Consider the following 20,643-nt stretch of genomic DNA (forward strand, 5'->3'; position numbering starts at 1 on the left):
ATCGGGTCATACAATTGATTTTAATGGCATAAGAATCCTTCAAAAAGGCTTTAATTCTTACAAAGAAAGACTAACAGCCGAAGCCTTACATATATGGGCTAATCCAAACAGCCTTAATAGGAGAGATGGAAAACAACAAGTTGTCCCATGGCAACTAATAATTAATAAATAGACTTGATCTCCTTATTCCATTCTATCTATATCGTATTAACTAATTAACAGATATTAAATTTCATCTCCACAAAACCCCTTCTGATAATAATCATCTGCTCACTAATGACTGACTTCAAGAGGGATTTCCTGGAGTTCTAGTGAGAAGCATTGACCAGTGGAATTCAACCAGTTCAGTTGTGAGATATCAGCCCACTGAAGACAATGGTGTACGGTGGTGCAATTTCGTGGATTAGTTGAAGTTAGACATTAACACCGTTGGATGCCGAATCAGTGGTCTAATGGTTAAGCACTCTCGCGCGAAACTGATAGGTCCTGGGTTCAAATCTCGCGGGGGGCGGGATCGTGGATACGCACTACTGAGGAGTCCCACAGAAGAACGTAACGGCCTTCCAGTGCTTCGAGGTTGGCCATGGTGATCTAGCTTCACGATTTCAACTATGTTAAACAAGTGTCTGGATTATTAAAATAACTCAAAATTTCAATTACAAATACATTTTTCCTCTTTGAACTCATTATTTTATCTTGTTTATTAATCTTCATTTTATGCATACTGTGACATTTTTGATTCATATCATATATAAAAATTATATGTTTTCTTAATGTTCAGCGACCGAAGACAATATATAGTGAATGAAATATCCTCTTCTTACTTATACACACAATCTGTTATCTTAACACTTTTCGTTTCACACCACATGTCTCTTACACACTACTGTAAATACCTACTTTAAGCATTGATAACGTTGATTGGATGACTGATTCAGCATACAGTAAACCGGAGAGCCAAGTACCTATTTATATCCGATAATTTCGTTGTTTGATTATATTTTCCTTGCAAAAGCTTGGACCAGATTGCCAGGCAAAACGTTGGATTTACTTCAAATTCTTTCGCTAAGATTTTACAAATACATTCTTCCTCTTTAATGTTCTATTCTAGCTTGAGATTATTCGCTAGTACAAACATATAAATTTTTGCGGAAACATTAGATCGAAAAATCTTCAGGGCTTACAATGAGTATAATATTGTACTTACAGAAATGGATTCGAATTCTATTGTCCGTATTTTCACATTAAACCATTTCGGAATATAGCATAAGGTGAAACTGCGGCATTTTAGAAAATGACCAAACTTGGAACTGTTATTTATATTAGATGGCTTGCAGTGATTGTTTCATCATGGATGAGCACTTGTTGAGGGGGGAGATTGGAAGACATTGAAGTATTGGGTTACTGTTTAAGATATAGCATTTGCTTACAGAAACTAAAAATGAATGCATTTTCTTACAAAAAAAACTATTATTTCCCAAAGTTTTATGGAAACCAAAGATTTCGGAATAACTCCAAATAATCACAAGGAAATTAGCTGATTAATTATTATTGATTGATATCTATTTTATTATGGATACATGAACCATTAATCAGATGTGGATATAAGAATACGTGCAGTGTGGAATCTAACGACTCGTATTAATAAGGGGATCTGAACATTAAAATAGATAAATACATCTGTGTGAAAATTTTAGATAATTGCAAACTTCCAAATTTAAGTGACTGCAACATTAGTTACATTGATAAGAGAACAGTCAAATAAACTGGATATTCGTCAAATTATTTAATAAATTAATAAGAGTAAAACTACAAACATACTAAGAATAGATATAGAGCATGAAACGATAGTTGTAGTGGTTGTTATAACAATTGACTAATATACAAATACGCGTTATATTTACTGGGAAAGGTTAATGAGCTAAGATAAAATAGCTTGAAAAGTAGTAGACACGTTAAATTAAACGGAAAGAAGGGGTTTAAATTTAACTTAAAATGGATTGCATTATCCTTTTGTTGATATTTTTGACTGAAATTTGATCACATTTGGTTGGAATACGATAATCATATGGGAGATACTTATATATAACCAATAAGATACAAGTTAGTATACAATAGATGGGACGTTGCTAGCAGTTGGATTCAGGACTCGTGTTTCATCCCACTTAAACTCGTCGGCTGAATGTATTCGCATCCCAGGTTTAATGTTCACTCTGGAACTTGAACTAGACCGTTCGCTTGAAACTCCATCGTGTTGTCTACTTAGTTACCCAGTCCAGATAACCACTCGTGCAATGAGTATGAGTTTTAATTTAATTTGAAATGGATTGAAAAGAAGGAGAGTATAAACTCATGTAAAAGAAAATAAATAAATCGAAAGATCAAGGTAAACAGATATGATAAATTGATCATTGTAACATTGATATCGTTCACTACAAAATAGAAAGTAACAATAATTCAAGTACAGTATACACGTTAAATTATGAAGAGAGCATGAGTTAAGATTTGAGGAAAATAACCTAAGCTCATCCTTATTTCCTTCCGTTCTTGTCAGCTGCTTACAACTAACCTAGAATATCATGAAAGTGGTAAGATATGAATACTTATCAACATAGTAAAGTGGCTCTTAGATAAAAAAGCTAGTGTAGCGAATACTTACGATATATAAGGGAAAAACATTGAAATAACAATCAAAGATTGCGATACTAAATAATTACATAACGAGGCTGCTGGACAGTAATAATAGTAATAACATGTTTGGAAAATAGTCAGTTTAAATCATTGACTGCTGTATCAAAAGCGCTGGTTTCTGTCCTAACATATTCAAAAATAAATAACTTCGAAAATAGGGTGTGAGGTTTTGTTGTTTGTTTTTAACAATAAAACTTTGTTGGAATCACCACTCCACCATGATGATACAGATTCACTACTATGTGAAATTCTGATTTCAAACCATTACAGGTTGGTCATAAGCATGACAATGAAGTGAACTATATGTGTCATAATAAATCAACCAAATGATTGTTATGTAATATTAGCTTCATTAAAGTCTCTAGATCGAAGTTTTTCTATTTTCATTCCTAGTCGAATTCCAATGTAAGTCAGTGTTCTAAGATATGTATGTAGTTGCAATCTGGTTTCACCAACTTTTTCTTAGGTTAAACTTAAAAAACAGTACAATCACTGTTAGTATATGCCATCAAATGAGGTTAATAACTATAATTAATATCTCGAACGTAAACTGACTGGAAACAATTTGAGGTATTTTGTAGGGATATGTCCAGTTTAAAATATATCATCTGAGGTTCATATCATTTTTTTTACTCTCTAAATTAAAATCAGGCGCAAATTATCGTTTACTCGTAAAAATTTTATTCATGTTCATGGGCTTCTCACTACTGTAATTAAAAATCATTTTCTAGAATAAGTAGTTGACGTCACTACTGAATCTTTTAGTTCTGATTAAATAGCTGAAGGAGGATGAATAAACACTGACAAGTTTAATTGGTACACCACTGCTGTTGTAAGATGCTCTCTCCGTTCATTATGTAGCTAGCTTAGTACTTTCATTTTCGTTTAATTATGTATGAGAGTATATATCATTCTCACCCTATTGATGCTGCCCTTCTCTTCCGAGACAAGCTATATTTATCCAGATCACCTGAGTACGCCGTTTGAAGGAGCCTGTTGACGGTATCCAGAGATTCTGATGAAACAAGTATCTTGGAATGAATACTTGAAAATGAGGTCTTCAGAGTGCAATAAGGAAATATGTAGGACAGTCATATCATTTCTACATATGCCAAGGGTTATCAGTCTATAAATTCGCCACCATAGGTGGATACAAACGGTATAAACGTTTTTATCAAAAAATATTAGATTAGCCTATTTTGTACATAATAACATTAACATTAAAGAAGAACCTAGCGTATCAAGCTCACAGGTACATCGTAGACATAGTTCAATTATACTTAATCTTGTCAAGATCTACAGAAAACATTTCGTGATGTCTAAATCTTCCCTAGACATAGTCATTCTGAATTACGTTGGGTACTTAAAGACAGATAAAAACTAATACCGACAAATCGTATCTACTGAACTGTCAAAGCGGACATTAGGAATTCTTTGTTGATATTGTAATTTCCTTCCATATTTTGACTCTGCTAACTCACTGATAAATAAGCGACAAAATACTGGTTCACTACACTAGTAATTTCCTACTTTTTCTTGCTACATTTTCATGATTTGTAAACCTGTACATCACTGTGAAATTTTACTGTTTTTGTTAACATACTGAACGATACTAGGATGAGTCTAATCTGTTAAGAGTAGGAGAATTTCTAGATGAGTAGTGAAGGAAAACGGACTTGTATGTGAACTCTATGAAGTGGAATAACTGTCTTACATTTGAGAACGTAGTCTATGATCAAATTCTAAAAACTAATTGAGTTCACTTCATCCCAGGAAAACAACCTTCCTCAACTGTTATATACATTAATTCGAATAGACTGTATATACTTGGGAAAAGATCAGGGAATAAATACTGTTGTAATGAAATTAGGACATAAATTAGTTACTCGTTTATACTACTTAAATGAATGATGAACAGTATAACGATGTATCTCAAAATATTCCAAGACCATAATCGATTCGATAGTTTTGATTTCCTTGAAAAAGCTTGAACAAGACTGCTGAGAGACGTTAGATCTACTTCAAACTCAGTAGCTGAGATTCTACAAATAAATTCTCCCCTAATATCTTACATCAATTCGTTGCCCAGATACTATGAAACTATTCGTCCAAATTTAGATGAAAGTTTTTATATATTCCAAGACCAGTTAAAGATTAAAGCGAAGGTGAGATAATAATCTATGGACAACCTTAGAGCAACGCCAAAAATGACCCTGAGGAGATTCACCTACCTGTTAAGGTCTGAAGAGGAACATAAATTAACGCGGAAAATCAAAATCAGGATCTAGAGTTATGAGTAAGGGTTTCATTCAGGAACTGACTGAGCGATTTCTGACAACGTTTCAAGACACTGCGTTGCACTCTCTCTAGGACTTCGACCAGGGAGTCATGAAGGACCAACAGAAGCCAGCCCTTTGCAGCTTTCTTTCATGCCACACCATGTCATACACTGAGCACCTCTCCGCTTTTTCCAAACAGTCCCAGTGACGGCAAATAATGCACGACGTGGGATTCTCTGGGACGACATTCGTAAAACACTTCCAAACCAACGAAGTCGATGTTTCAAGATGGTCACACCAATTGGATTATCGTCTCTGTGCCCGAACACACGATGCCGAACCTTTGCACTACTAACATGGTATTGCCACTGGATGTCAACAATCATTCGGAGACAACGATGATCGAACACAGAGAGTCGTCTAACATCCTTAACTCGGAGAGGCCAGATCTCAAAAACATAGAGCAAAATCGCTCTCACCGACACGTTGTAAATCCGACCTTTTACAGCCAGACTAACATCACGAAGGCGCCAAAGATGGCCCAGATTGGCATAAGTCGCTCGGGCTTTCACTATACATGCATTGATCTCATCACTCACACCCCCACCAGCACTTATGCAGCTACCCAGATACACGAACTTCTCGACTACTTCTATCTGTTCACCATCCAGAGTGAGTGCAGGATTAGAATCCTGCCAGTTTTGTAGAAGTATTTTGCACCTCTGAAGGGAAACGCGGGATACAATGGACATCTAAGATGCAGTTGGATGATCTAGACTTCGCAGATGATCTGGCCCTTCTATCCCAAACGCAACAACAGACGCAGGAGAAGACGAACAGTGTGGCAGCAGCCTCAGCAGCAATAGGTCTCAATATACACAAAGGGAAAAGCAGGATTCTCCGATACAACACAGAATGCACCAATCCAATCACAATTGACGGAGAAGATTTGGAAGATGTAAAAACCTTTACGTATTTGGGCAGCATCATTGACGAACAGGGTGGATCTGATGCAGATGTGAAGGCGCGGATCGGCAAAGCAAGAGCAGCATATTTACAACTGAGGAACATCTGGAACTCAAAGCAACTGTCAACCAACACAAAGGTCAGGATTTTCAATACAAATGTCAAGACAGTTCTACTATATGGGGCAGAAACCTGGAGAACTACGAAAGCCATCATCCAGAAAATACAGGTGTTTATTAACAATTGTCTACACAAAATACTTCGGATCCATTGGCCGGACACTATTAGCAACAACCAACTGTGGGAGAGAACAAACCAGATCCCAGCGGAGGAAGAAATCAGGAAGAAGCGCTGGAAGTGGATAGGACACATATTGAGGAAAGCACCCAACTGCGTCACAAGATAAGCCCTCACATGGAATCCTCAAGGCCAAAGGAAAAGAGGAAGACCAAAGAACCCATTACGCCGAGAAATGGAGATAGACATGAGAAAAATGAACAAGAATTGGATGGAACTAGAAAAGAAGGCCCAGGACAGAGTGGGTTGGAGAATGCTGGTCGGCGGCCTATGCCCTGTTTGGAGTAACAGGCGTAAGTAAGTAAGTAATTTTGCACCTCGAAGGTGTAAAGCACATACCATACCTACGGACACTGATTGCCAACTGATTAAGTGCGGACTGCATAGCTTGAGTATTATCGCATAGTAAGGCGATATCACCCACGTACTCAAGGTCGAGGGGTTTTTCTCCAGGCAACAGATCCATACCACCATTACTTACATTCACTAGGGTTGTTTCCGGACTGTCATCGATGGCAAAATTGAAGAGGAATGGTGAGATTGGGCAACCCTGTCTAACCCCACTACTCGAATGGAACAATGGAGAAAGGTGATTGTATGCCCTCACTCTACCTAAGGTGTTTGTATATAGGGCCTTTAAGATGTTATTAAACTTCTCAGGTACACCTTTCTTCAATAGACAATCCCAGAGAACAGTCCTGTTCAACGAATCGAAGGAAGCCCTGATGTCAAGAAACACTACGATTGTTGGCCTTTCATAAGTATGACGGTGTTCTAACATTTGGCGGAGGGTGAAGATATGACCAATACATCCTCGACCAGAACGAAACTCAGCCTGATCCTCGCGAGTCAATCTTTCTCGGGTTTTGAACAACCTACGAATTATGACGGAAGCCAACAGCTTGGACGCAATCGGAAGTAGACTTATCCCCCGATAGTTGTTACGGGAACGACGTGAACCCTTTTTAAAGATAGGGACAACTACCGATTCATTTCATGACGTTCGTACACTCTCTAGTTCCCAGACCTTTGTAAACAACACAGTCATTATCTTAACCAGAAAGTCACCACCATCTTTAAAAAAGGCCGGAGGTAAGTCATCTGGGCACGGTGATTTGTAACGCTACAAGAGTTGGAGTTCCTTGAGGACTTCCACCTCGTTTGGTGGATCAGTCGTCACCGGCCATGGAAGGCAGGACAGTCTGACCGATGTTGCCGGGGCAGCAGGCCAGTTGAACTACCCTTCGAAAAATTCTGCCCATCGTCTAAGACGTCGATGGATGTTAGTGATTGGCATCCCATCATCCTCACAGATTGTTTCGCTCACACCAGATTTCTTGCTGCCAGTGTCTCGGATGAGTTGGAAGAGCTTCCAGCAGTTACCAGATGCAGCTGCTGCTCCCAGCTCATTAGCATGCTCCGACCACCAGGCTCCTCGGTTCTTACGCAAGCTTTGCTCAATTTCATTACGTAACACCCTTCGTTTGTGGTCAAACTCACGGTCACCCGGAGTAGACCGACGGGCTTCGATTAGTCGTAAGGAACCAGAAGAAACCCAGTGCTTAAAAGCGGGACGTTTCGCGAACTCACAATTGACTGTACCCGCCATTTTCATGGCGTCATGCAATTGCAGCCAATGCTCATCTATACTTTTCGGTGGAATGGTAGCTAGCCTAGAAACTAGCTCGGTTCGATACTTACTAGCAACAGAAGTTGCAACCAGCTTGCTAACATCAGTCCTTTGGTGGCGGTCACTTCGTTGGCCACTGAAAAGTAAGGTAAGATTGGTGCAGACCAGGGCATGATCAGAGTCCAGAGAGGTACTCCAAATGGAGCGGCAGTCTTGTACACAACCAAGCCAGCGGTAGCTTATCGCTATGTGAACAATCTGAGTCCAGGCTTGAGATGCGGAGAGTGGACGCCAGGTGGCATATCGGCGATGACTATGCCAGAAGTTAGCGCTAGCAAGAAACAGGTTGTGGTCTATGCACAGTTGCAGTAGACGGTCCCCGTTATCTGACTTGCGACCAGCAAGTCCTCATCGGCCACCTAAACGACTCTCTTCTGTGCCTAGACGCCCGACCTGAGCATTCAAGTCTTCGGCTAGTACTACAAAATCTGTCGGACGCACTTTCTGTAGAACTGTTAACTGGTGGTAAAACTCATCCTTTATCCCATCTGGGCTGCTCTCTGTTGGATCGTAGAAGGAGATGACGAAAACACATCGTTTCTCACGCCGATTTCTTCTCACTTTGATGGAACTTTCTAATCTAAGAACACATAACCGACTGTTAATGGGGGATCCAATCGGTTAGTACTGCCTCAGCTCTAGCGCTTAGTGACAATATTGCCAGCAAAACCAGATGAAGATGCCACAGGGTCCCCGGATAAACGCACGTAAAACAAACCTTTTGAAGCGACAGATGGAGAGCGAATTTGTAGTACTTCACCAGAGTCTTGAATACGGGTCTCGGATAGACAACAAACGTCGATATTAAGACTTTCCAAAGAAATAGCCAGCCCTATCTGTTGTCCGACCTGCATGAGTGTGCGGAAGTTGAAGGCAGCCAGTTTGAATGATGCACGTGATTTCAGAGTCAGTCAGTCAGCTACAACGTAGGACCAGGCACATATATGCATCGGTCCAAGTTGCCATACCTCATTAATACAACAAGATAGACACCGGATTCATAAAAGTAGTTAATTTAGAGGTGGTATTATATAAAAGAAAGATTGCAATAAGGATATAGTACAGGAAGAAAGAATTAGTCGGTAGAAAGAATGATCTGAAGCAATTTTAATCTCTTAGTTTAAGGGAAGATAGAGGGTATATACACCATCGCCATTGTGATCGATTCTGAGCCATGTCACCAAGAGTCTCCAACCATTGGTTACGATAGTCACGCGGACCCAAACCAAGTAGTCTGCATCTCCCAACATGGCTCAGATCAGAAGTTAGTGGCTTTGTGGACTGATGCTACGTTTTGGTTTGGCTGCCACTAAATTTATTTCATCCTTCTCCAACATTATTCAGCATTGCTCGTCGTGGTAATCGGTGTTAAGGCATACGTAACACGTGGTCCAACCATCTCAGTCGATGAAGATTCACAACCTCATCAACTGATTTACCATCGTTCCCTAATACCCTGCGTCTAACCTCACTATTACTTACCCGGTGATCCCAGCAATATTTCTAAGACACCTGTGGTCAAATACTAGTGCCTCACGAGTATACTCTACTCTTAATGGCCATCTTTTGATACCGTCAATTAAAACAGAATGAACTGTCGCGCAGTATACTCGTTCTTTTATTGATAGACGGATATCTCGCCTTCGCCATAGATGACGTAAATTGGCAAAAGCCAAACGAGCTTTTTGAATCCGTGCAGAGATTTCATCAAACATCAACTCATTAGGGCTGATCAGACTTCCAAGATAAGTGAAGCTGTTGATACGTTTGACCACTTCATATCCTATCCTTAGTCCAGGTGTTGACGCAGATCAGTCCTGAAGCAACAACTTGCATTTAGAGGGAGAGAAGCGCATTCCAAACATTCTGGCATTGTTGCTTGGTGCTACCAAAAGACTCTGCATTTTATCGGCGTCTTCACCAAACAGGACTATGTCATCTGCGTATTCGAAGTCGATAAGTGGATCTCCTCGAAGGAGATCAATACCCGAGAATTCAGTCGACGAGAATGTTATTTCTATCAATAGGTCTATGATGAAGTTAAACAAAAATGGAGAAGGTGGACAGCCTTGACGGACACCACTTGAGGTTGCAAAAAAGATGACAGTTCGCCATAAGCTCTGACTCGACTAGTAGTGTTCGAGTAAAGAGCCTTTACAAGGTTTATGTACTTCTGAGGTACGCCCTTCAATGACAGACACTGCCAGAGTATCTTGCGGTCTACCGAGTCAAATGCTGCTTTTAAGTCAAGAAAGACCACCATTGTCGGACGCCGATAAGTATGCCTGTGTTCTAGAACCTGACGAATGGTGAATATGTGGTCGATGCAGCCACGACCAGGTCTGAAGCCAGCTTGGTTCTCTCGTGTTTGCAGTTCACGAGTCTTAGTTAGGCGTCTGATAATTATCGAGGCTAGTATTTTAGATATTATATTAGTTAAACTAATCCCTCTATGGTTGTCACAGGATGATTTTGACCCTTTCTTATATATTGGGACGATAAGTGATTGAGACCAGTCAGATGGAATAACGTCTAACTCCCAGGTCTTAGCTAAAATATTAGTCAGCCTAATCGCTAAAATTGGACCAACATCCTTAAACACTTCTGGAGCCAATCCATCTGGACCAGCTGCCCTTCCACGTTTCAGATTAACTATAGCCTTTTGAACTTCAGCTACAGTTGAGGGACCTACTTCAATGTCACATCCAGTGTCTGGGAATGGAGGGTAGTTGTAGAGTAGCTGAAGACCAGCTGAACTGTTCTCTGAAATGTTCCGCCCATCGTTCTAAACGTCTGGACTGGAAGCAGATGAGAGTATCGTCTTTCTCCGAAATAATCTGACTTACACTTGACTTATTAATCCCAGTTTCTTTTATTAGTCTGTAAAGCTGTCTTGTGTTCCCTATAGTCGCCGCCTTTTCCATCTCTTTTGCTTTCGTTACACACCACTGCTCACGGTCGTTTCTTAGACTTTTTCTTAACCTAGATCTGATTTGTTTACGCTCTTCATTATGTTCAGAACCTGATGGGACGAGTTTGCGAGAATCCATCAGTGTGATAGACCTTGAAGAAATCCACTGGTTCTTTGTAACTCTGTGGTTTAAGTCACTAATAGATGTCACTGCTGTTTCCACAGCTGCTTGTATGTCTTTCCAAGTAACATCTGGGTCAGCCTCGTTTCCAGAACTACCTAAGTGTGACCTCAGTTGTTCCTGGAATCTACTTTTGGTTTCCTCATTACTCAATTCAGTTTTAATGGGTCTTTTTAGTGTGCGTTTTTGCATCCAGTGAGGCGCAAACAGATGCGTGCCTGTATTAGGGCATGGTCGAAGTACAAGCAGGTACGTGGTTTCAGAAAAACTGCTTCAGTATTCATATTTGGTTGTAGCATACAATTTTCAACCGGGCAGTGACTCGAAAACGTTTAGATAGAACCGAGTTTCCACCATAGGCGAGCTGCTGTATAAGTCGAAAAATAAGGATACACAGAGTGGGAATAAAAGAGAGTGAATAAGTGACGTGGTAAACAATAATAATAATGTGAATTGTTTGACTGTTAATCGAAGCGTGAACAGTCTTTTCAGTAACTATCGTCATTTCATTCTATGTGTGTGGGCTGTGATACTACCCAGGTGCCCAAACCGAAGCATGTGGTTTTCTTAGGGGGCCACACCCCGAGCCTTCGACCTGAAGGTCTGATCCACAAGGCAGTGGAGCATCGTAAGGAGATGCAGTCCCATGGAAGCCGGTGACCAACAATTGGTTCATACGCCATTTGTTCCTTCAGGGTACTGGAGCCCATGTGCACCATTGGTTTAGAATCCGGTTAAAGCGCCGGAAATTCGCTTTTCATCCTCTCATTTTCGTAAACAACACCCCCGCCACGAGAAGGCAGTGAGTAGAACTTCCCTGGCAGAGGCTGTATACGTGTGGCCATATGAGAGCACTTCGAGAGGGAGGGCGGGCCCTCCCCACTCTCGACTGTACCACGGCATTTGGGGGTAAATAGTTATGACTTCGTTTATTTACGTAAATATTGTGCCCCTAATATTGGGGCTTTTAAAGCAGTTCTGTAGATATTTTTCTGATGGAGAAGAGTTAGTCCGGAATCAAAGCCACGCTGACCTGCCCACGAGTGTTAGTCAAATAAACCTAGGCAAATATTCTGAATAATAATTTTACGGGGTTTCCACCCATATGATTATGAGCTATTATAACTAGGCAAACCTATTTGAATAGTAACACTCAATAACAGTAGAACCTCGTCATATTTATATAAATTGCCAAAGCAGAATAAGGACGACAGATGATTTCTATGTTGCGGACAATTAGTAAAATACTAATAAAATGAAAAGAGCAAGTGATGTTCAGGAAATGTGAAGAAGCTAATAAGAATTGTTGCAGGAAATACACTCAAGAGTCTATGAAAACTAGAATGAAATGTTTATCCTTATTAGTTAAAGAAACTATATTGTCATGAATTGACAACGATAAACTTTTGAACTCCCAAACTTTTTAGTGTAAACTGACATTTATTTAAGCAGTCTATTTTTAAGCAGATAAAATAGTTGAAACTGATCTGGCTACTTGATTAGCCTCACGAAACAGCAAATGTGAGGAATCGACAGCTGGGGATTCGAAAAGTAAGAGGTAAGTAACTAGCCAGATACATTAACCGTAACGTGATTACGGTTCATACTTAATGAGTCTTTATACACGTTATTGATAAAAAAAACAAACCTCAAACTATTTATGTTTTACGAGTTAATAAGCTAGGTAAAACTTTAGCGAATAAGGCCTGTTGATTCCCGTGTAATGTAATCTCTACAAAGATAGGCAGGATGACTTTGTAAAGGCCAAAACGTGCCATCAGTTCATGAAGTCACTGACCATTGGACTGAGTTGTGTTGGTAGATACAAGCTACCTGGCTGGGGGCCGCACGAATATCACAACCAGTGATTGGAGACGTTGAGTGACATGGCTAAGGAGCGGTCGCAATTATGTAAATGGATTCACTATATACCTTCTCTTAAATATTGATTTTCGAAACTATATGATGCTTTATCGATTCACAAATCCATCTTTTCTCGAGTCGTATACTACCAGTGGTACTGTAACTGCTTCTTCTACTATTATTTTTGTCTTAATAACATTATTTCGCTGTGTTGCACCAACTTGATGCCCGTATGCACCAGGATCTAAATGGTGTTTAACTGGATGATCATATACAGACATATATTTGAATGTTTGTGTATAAGATGAACAAAAAATGTATTTCAAATAAACTGATTTGATATTGTGGTCTACATATATAGAAACAACCTAGTACGCAATTAGGATGATGGTTTTGATAAGTCTCACTTAGCAGAGTATAATTCTACGATAATAAATGGTATCTATCGAGAATTTTCAATGGAAACATTTGTTCATAATTTGAGACATGTAAAAAATTGATTTAAGATGGATTCAATGAAAAATGTTTGCTTCAGATAGATATGAGTAAAAAGACGCATTGAAATATACAGTATATGAAAGACAATTTCAAAATAAGATAAAACTATACATGGAGTCTGAAAACTGTTCTCATATAAGGCCTTCCATTTCACGCATAAACTCTTCATATGCATCATCTTTGCTAGTCGCTGATCCAGAATTAATTCCTGTATTATCAGATTTGGCAACACGATCATAAACAGCATTCGATTGTTCTAAAATTGAAATAAAAAACAATGACTGGATTATTTGGGTAGGATATATGGTAACACTTTGACTGAAAATTTTCGGGTTTTAAACCACATTTACGTGAGGCTTCAATTAGAGTATCGCATCCAAGCAGTTAGTTCATGTCTAATTAGGGATGCTATCACACTCGAACATGTTCAATGTGTGGAACTAAGTTTGTGATAGGTCTTTCCAAACTCACGATGAGCGCTTAAAACACCTAAATCTCTTTCTCGTATACTTGAACTTGAGGTGACCTTATAGTAACATTCCCTATCGTAAATAATGATGTATAGAAGGCATGGTTGAAAAACGGTTACTTTGAAACAACTGTCTCGATCATATATCCTCCTGTCGAACTCCAGCTTAGTGTCATGATCTAGTAGTGTGTAGAACTGCATTCACAGATAATTCCTAACCGAGCATTATAATACGTGTTTTTAAAGAACTATTTATGAAATATCCAATTTCCTGGTACAGTAATTAGTAATAACAAACTGATATTGTCCCGTCATATCCAGGGTAAGGGGGGGGACCTAACTTGTTACATATACAGAAATAATATAAAAACGTTTACAAAGGTATCCTATGCGCCAAAATACTAAATAGACTGATCCTTTTGAAACTATACATTACTATAATGTAAACTCACTTCCTGTTCCATATGCAGCTGTCCCTCCACCTGTAGTGACTAGACGACCATTAGTATCACGAACAACTCTGCGTACTTTAAGAGCTGTAGGGACAAAACGTGTTGCGTCACCTATTAAATTTTTCAGTTGAGGTTTTGCTTCTATAGTAGTTCCACTTGGATTTGGTTGATTTGTTGGAATGCTCGCTACAGCTGGACCACTTACAAGTTCCGCATTATCAAGTGGATCACGAAAGTGTAAACTGGGTGGAGCTGATAATATAGGCCCAGTGGCTGAATGAAAACAGGGTTGAGATTAGGTTAAGAAACTAATAAAGAAACGTTTTTTATTTAAATGAACACGAGGTTTTATAATTTTACATCAATAATTAGAAGTGTATGATGGCTTAATCTAATAAACCGGACTGATGTAAAGTAAAAAAACTACGTTGAAGTGGTGTGTCGCACAAAGTTACATTTACCAGTAACAGTTCCTCAGAATTCCCAGATTTTTGGTGTTGTTGGAAGGACTTGCCCTATAAAAGCTTATAACTAAAATATGCGTATTGGTAGCAAGAATGTTTTCACACCCGTCCTTGATAAATACATACATCTAGAAAAAGGTGTATTAGACTAACGATATACAACTAAAGTAGATCCAAAGTATATTTAAAACAAAAAGCCCTCATAACCAAATTTTATGCGACTCATTTTTAATACTGATTAAATGCACAATGACTGGCCTTAGTTAATTAACCTGGAACGAGAGTGTCAGATATAATTAATGCAATGTTTTGAAAATGACTTACGGCGTTGGTAAGTGAAACGACTTAGAGTAGGCTGAGGTGCTCCCGGAAATCCTGGACGAATAAGGCCAGTAAAGGACGGTAAAGCCATGGGCGGCGGTAAAGGGATTTGAGAGAGTGGAGGAGTAATAGCTGCAAATTAAAGTAAGAAACAGAGTCACATGATTTAATTGCTAAGAGTTGACCGAAGCTCTGAAACACTTCGCAACTATAATGTTTCCTTAACTGATTTAAAGCAGTTGACTTACTAGAAATGGTGAATGGAAAATATATCAGAAGAATACGGACAAACACCATGTAGTGATTAGACCAATATTTTCTATTAAGTTTTAGAAAGACGGAGTTTTGAAATTCCTTACTCTGAATAATACCTAGATTTTGACTAGAGCATGCCCACCGGTAGAAAGATGTATAGGTTAGTAACAAAATTTGGAGGAGAATGACCATATATTTAATTTTTGGACGGCGTGGACCTGTTGCCTGGAGAAGGACTTCTCGACCTTGAATATAAGGATGATATTGTCTTACTGTGCGATAATACCCCTTGTGTTCAAATAAATAATAAATAGTTATATAAATATTTAGGTGGGTGAGGTTAAAAGTATTTAGACAGTGATTTCTTTTAGTTACGTGGACTCATTCTGCAATGCCATGCAAAGGCATAGATAGTCAAAAAACATGAAGTCAATACACAAACATAGGGCACAGTCAGTACGCAACGCCATATGCATGAAGTTAAGTGGGATACGACTTTGGTGAAATTCAATAAATGTTGAGTCGAATGTAAATCAATATGATGTGAAGCCACATGTCACGTGCTTTAACAACTCTCGCTGCCTATATTTATTGTTTAATATTCCGAAAATGCCGACTTCGCAACACATGACAAAAATCCAGAAATTATCACTGTTTGGTCTAATGAGGAAATTCAATCATTGTATCTGGTGCCCCTTTGTACCATTTTGTGCTCGAATAAATAAATATAAATTCAGTAAAAAGAGGTTGAGAGCTTGACTTACTTGTAAAACCACCGGTGAATTTTTCGCCGAGATGCAGAGATGAATCACCAATTAGTTCTTCTTGCTCCGGCTATAAAGAAACGTTATTGCATATATATACCACTTTACATACCATAGGGTCTGCATCAGCAAACCGGATTTTGCGTTGCTTTGTCGTATTATCAGCAAAATTATCTTCTTCTTCGCTATCTGACAATTCAGGAGGTGTTCCTGGAGGTGGTCCAGGCGGCTTACGACCTGCAGGAAGTATACTAGGTGGAAGCCCTGGAGCTCTGTCGGTATGAAAACAAGACAAATAAAAACTAAGTTTCTTGTTTTGGAATTTAATGCAGTGGTATTAATACGAGATCACAAAATTATTAGGTGAGTTTACTCCCAAAGACGTCATCAGACTTAGCTAAACAAAAACCACAATCGCGAATAGTATGAAATTGTGCTATATTCTCAACCAATGCTCGTCTAAGTCAAATCACTTGTGACCTGATTTTTGCTGATGCAGTGTGGAGGCGACAACGGACAGCTTACCGTAACATTTTATTTTATCGATTGTAACTGTTGATTGAGAACAGTATAAATATTTGCCTAATATTTCTATTACCATTGGTGCTTTTGTAATCTCTATTATTCTGGGATTCGGTCAGACGATTTCATGTTACTTGATAAGCGAAATCGCAATTTTCTATCAACTTTACTTTCATAACAACTAATTTTCACGTACGTATATTTATGTTGACCCTAAATCTAATTCATAACCTCAACCATCGACTGTAAATCCTAATTCCTCACACTGGTTCATAACCCTCCTCCAGTCTTAGTTGTTAGGTGGACACTCTCAAGGTCACCTTGGTGTCGCTCAAAGATTGTCCATAAATTATAGTCCCACCAACAAAGCTGTTATTTGTATATTTGTAGTTTTGAGTCCACAAGATACAACTATATACGGAAGCATGAACCAGTGCATAGACAGACCAACATGAATCGTGCAATTACAGAGAGCAATAATGAGCCAACCCTTAGTTTATAGATGGAAAAGATTATTGTGTATCGTGAGTGAAATTGATATTGACAAATATTTTAACTAACCCTAATGACTTCTTCAGAATACCTTTAGCGTAACCTCCAGGAGGCAACGGTATGTCGGACGTTATAAGACCCATCTGTGATTGCGGCAGTTTTGGGAGCGGAATTTCACTAGCTTTTACTCTTTCAGCTAACTTTACTTGTTCTGTGGACATAAAGTAAGAATAAATGCTTACCGTAATAAAGCATCATCTCATGCCGTCTTTTGTCGTAGTCTTGACGAGCTGCTTGGAGCCGGTTGGCATATTCTGCATCTTCTTTCCTCTGAATATAATTTTAACAACAATATGAAATCATTTACGTATAACATAACAAGACGGTCGAATGTTTCCAACAGCTTTCGGCGTTTTTCCTGAATGACCCTTTCACTAAGTTGAGCTTGAACACTGGGATCATACTCTGAAGTTAAATTATTCTAACCCTAATACAATTTACCTTGTTTATCATAGAGAGTCGTTTCTTCTAATAATTGTAGAGGGTCTTTGGATTTAAGCACTGCATGACGCACAGCCATGCGTTGTTTTTTGTTTTTCTTCAATTCCCGTTTTCTTGCTTCTTTTCTCGCTTGATCTGTTGGGTTCATAAACTTCCCACTTTTTGTAGTATTCACCGAACGACGACCCATTTTCCACAATTTGCAGATTTTTCGGAAAGACCGCCGATGGTAGTTGGTGACCTATAAACTTTTAAGTCCAAAATGTGTGTGGTGAAAAAGTACATTTTTGTTTTTAAACTTGAAGCGATATATGAAATAAGCAGTCTGGAACAAATCTAAGCAAATATATTTCCATAAAAGATGAAAAACATTGGTAAATTATAGAGATACTGTCCTTGTTACTTAAGAATATGTCAAGTCTCATCTTGGATGACCCCTGAGAATTCAAATGGTTCAAATTGTTGTGGACGGAATGAAAGAAGGTTTTGCTTAACTGGCCTTTGTTTCCAGCAGCAGTGGATCACCAATGCCTCCAGGCAGGAACTTAGGTATATTAACAATAAAAGAGGATAGAGAAATTGGTAAATCAAAGTAAGATACTAGCTTTACTCCTTAAGAATATATCAAGTTTTCTCTTGAAGGACTCCTGGAAAGTCGATTGAACTATCTTAGACGGGAGCAGATTCTAGCCATTGACTACTCTTAGGGATTGAAAATTGTGTCTACAGTCCGCTCTCTTGAGCCGTGTCTCCAGTTTCTGGGTATTACCCCTTATGCATGTATTGGAGCTTAACTTAAGTAGGTGTTTGAGGGGATGTTCAGAAGTGTTAAGGATGCTGTACGCCATTAGAACGTCGCCTCTAAGACGTCTATGTTCTAACGAGTAAAGGTTTAATGATTGGAGACGCTCTTCATAGGGCTTGAATTTGTGTCCTCAGACTCATTTTATGACTTGCCGTTAGATACGTTTCAGAGTGTCCTTATCCTTTTGAAGTGAGGGAGGAAATACTATTTCTCCGTACTCTGGATGGGGAGGAATGAAATTGTTGAAGATTAGGTGAAAAATTCTCCCGTCAAATTGGCCATTCTCTTGGACTAGCTCATTCGGCAGCTAAATCCACCGTTTTGTGTTGCGCTCCCCAGTTTCTGTGTGCTTTCCGTGAGCTTTTGTTGGGGGTGAGCTGAAATAGGTATTTGAGGGGATGCCCTGAAGTGTTTGGGATACCGTATGTCATTAGAAGGTCACCTCTAAGACTCCTGTACTATAACGGGTAAAGGTTTGGTGATTTCAGGTGCGATTCTATCATAAAACTCCCCACGAGTCACCAGACCTCAATGTCATCTTTTAGAAATAAAATCGATGACCTTGTTTATTTAACAGACCACTTACGCAGAGCAGGAGAAGTTTGTATGAATTCTCCTTTTCGGGAACCTAAATCTCCAGGGATTCCCTCCTAATGTCTAGCGTGCAATATCTATTTGTCAAGTCCATATTAACCAAATGATTTCTCTGCTCTCATCTCCCAATGTTTCGGTACGGTTCTAGGTGTTTTGTAGAGTCTAATGAAGGATAATCCAGTCCCTCAGCCCCACTAAGTCTAGTCAGTGTAGCGGTTTTTTATGGATTTGAAGTTTTTGAAGTTTGAGTAAGTTTGCCTCAGGGAAGCAGGGTTTCTGGACACCAGGTAGCCATCAGACTACCTGGTAAGACGTTGGTTGGTTGTAATGTGAAAATAATGAAGTGGTCGTTTGAGTGATAAAAGAAGACAATTGTCTCAAGAATAAATAAATATTTTACTTACTTGCTGCTATACTGTGTGAGTTCCCTCTGGGAGCATGGTGGGGATGTTCTGGTAATGTACATTTGTCTGCGTGGCCTGGTATACTTAATATGTTCTATACTATTATAACTTCTTATTCTTCCGTGGCTGAATAAAAATAAACTTAGGTGTTGGAGTCTGTTTTCGTACGATTTGTGTCTTAGACTTACCGCCCGCTTAGTTGCTCGTCCTTGTGCTTGGTCTATAGACTTGTCTTTTTAGCAGGAGGGGTGCCTTGCGAACTTCAAGGTGAGGCCGTGTGTAGGTTTAACAGTGCTAGGAACAAGTCTGGGATGGTTCAGCTACGTTATCTTCGCATAAGGTGGAGACTTGGGATTGTCTTATGTACATCCCTTATGTGATTTGCACTAGTGTTTAAACTTTCCGTTGTCAGAAGTCCGAACTCATGCACTGAGGAGACAGTCGGTAGCAGATTTTCGCGGGAGGTATAGTGTTTATAACGTGACATTTCGACAGGTTACGTTTTACTACATTATCTGATATCCATCCCTCTATCGTTGTAAGGTCCTTCTGAAGCTCAAGTGATTCACTTTCGTCCTCCAGATCTTTGCGTCACCTTCGTAGATCAGTGCCGCCAAGCTAATTTTATTTTACAGGTTTTAGTTAGGATCATGAACAGGAGCGAACCTAAGATTGTTCATCGTGAAACTCCTGATGTCGAGAGACTCTGATCAGCGTGGACTCCATCTTCGTACAAAATATCTCATTCTTTAGGTAGCTGCTGTGCCGGAATAAAAGTCGGTCAGTGGAACCCATCGTTCGATCTTTCGATATGAGATGTACATGAGGTACTGCATCAAAGGCTTTTCGAAGTCGAGGAATATTGCATGAACCAATGTCTTTTGGTTCTAGCAGTCTGTCCAGCAATCGCATGGGAAGCATATGACCTACTTTTTCTGAACCCATGTTGGATTTCATGAATTTTGTTTTTATTCGTGTATTCCCTTATTTTTTCACCGAACGATCCCTTCATTATCTTCAAAAGTAATGCGACTGGTCTGTAACAGGCTGTGTCTTTTTGTATCCTCCTTCGAATATTGGAGTGTGAGCCTATTCTGTTTTCTTGGGAGTTGATGTGAATCCATTGAGTGCCTGAACGGGTCATATTGGTGTGCTGATGTTTCGCGCTCACTGTATCAGGACTACAGGATGAATTCTGTCACGTCCTAGCGACTTTCCTGGGAG

At 39.3% G+C, this 20,643-nt stretch overlaps 1 protein-coding gene across 2 annotated transcripts; it reads right to left on the reverse strand.

Moving 5' to 3' along the window:
* Positions 1-13,170: 13,170 nt before the first annotated feature.
* Positions 13,171-17,851, reverse strand: WBP11_1 (WW domain-binding protein 11). Of its 2 annotated transcripts, none has more exons than XM_051211748.1 (8): positions 17,617-17,851; positions 17,358-17,580; positions 17,185-17,326; positions 16,214-16,373; positions 16,102-16,171; positions 15,086-15,214; positions 14,298-14,570; positions 13,171-13,632 (listed from the first exon to the last, which is right to left on the reverse strand). In XM_051211748.1, the coding sequence occupies exons 2-8, from the start codon at positions 17,371-17,373 to the stop codon at positions 13,508-13,510; spliced, it is 915 nt and encodes a 304-aa protein (XP_051071845.1). In that variant the 5' UTR covers positions 17,374-17,580; positions 17,617-17,851; the 3' UTR covers positions 13,171-13,507. The 2 variants fall into 2 exon arrangements, with proteins under 2 accessions (XP_051071845.1, XP_051071846.1); XM_051211749.1 differs by having other exon boundaries at positions 13,437-13,632; positions 17,185-17,445; positions 17,483-17,580.
* Between the last annotated feature and the right edge of the window lie 2,792 nt (positions 17,852-20,643).

Source organism: Schistosoma haematobium, chromosome ZW (genome assembly GCF_000699445.3).
Source record: "Schistosoma haematobium chromosome ZW, whole genome shotgun sequence".
Taxonomy (NCBI): domain Eukaryota; kingdom Metazoa; phylum Platyhelminthes; class Trematoda; order Strigeidida; family Schistosomatidae; genus Schistosoma; species Schistosoma haematobium.

Excerpts from the sequence above, each read along its gene's own strand:
- WBP11_1 (XM_051211748.1), bottom strand. Across the intron at positions 14,571-15,085 it reads TCGTTTCACTTACCAACGCC|CCACTGGGCCTATATTATCA; the intron begins GTAAGTCATTTT and ends GTTTTCATTCAG. Across the intron at positions 13,633-14,297 it reads AGCTGCATATGGAACAGGAA|AACAATCGAATGCTGTTTAT; the intron begins GTGAGTTTACAT and ends TTTCAATTTTAG.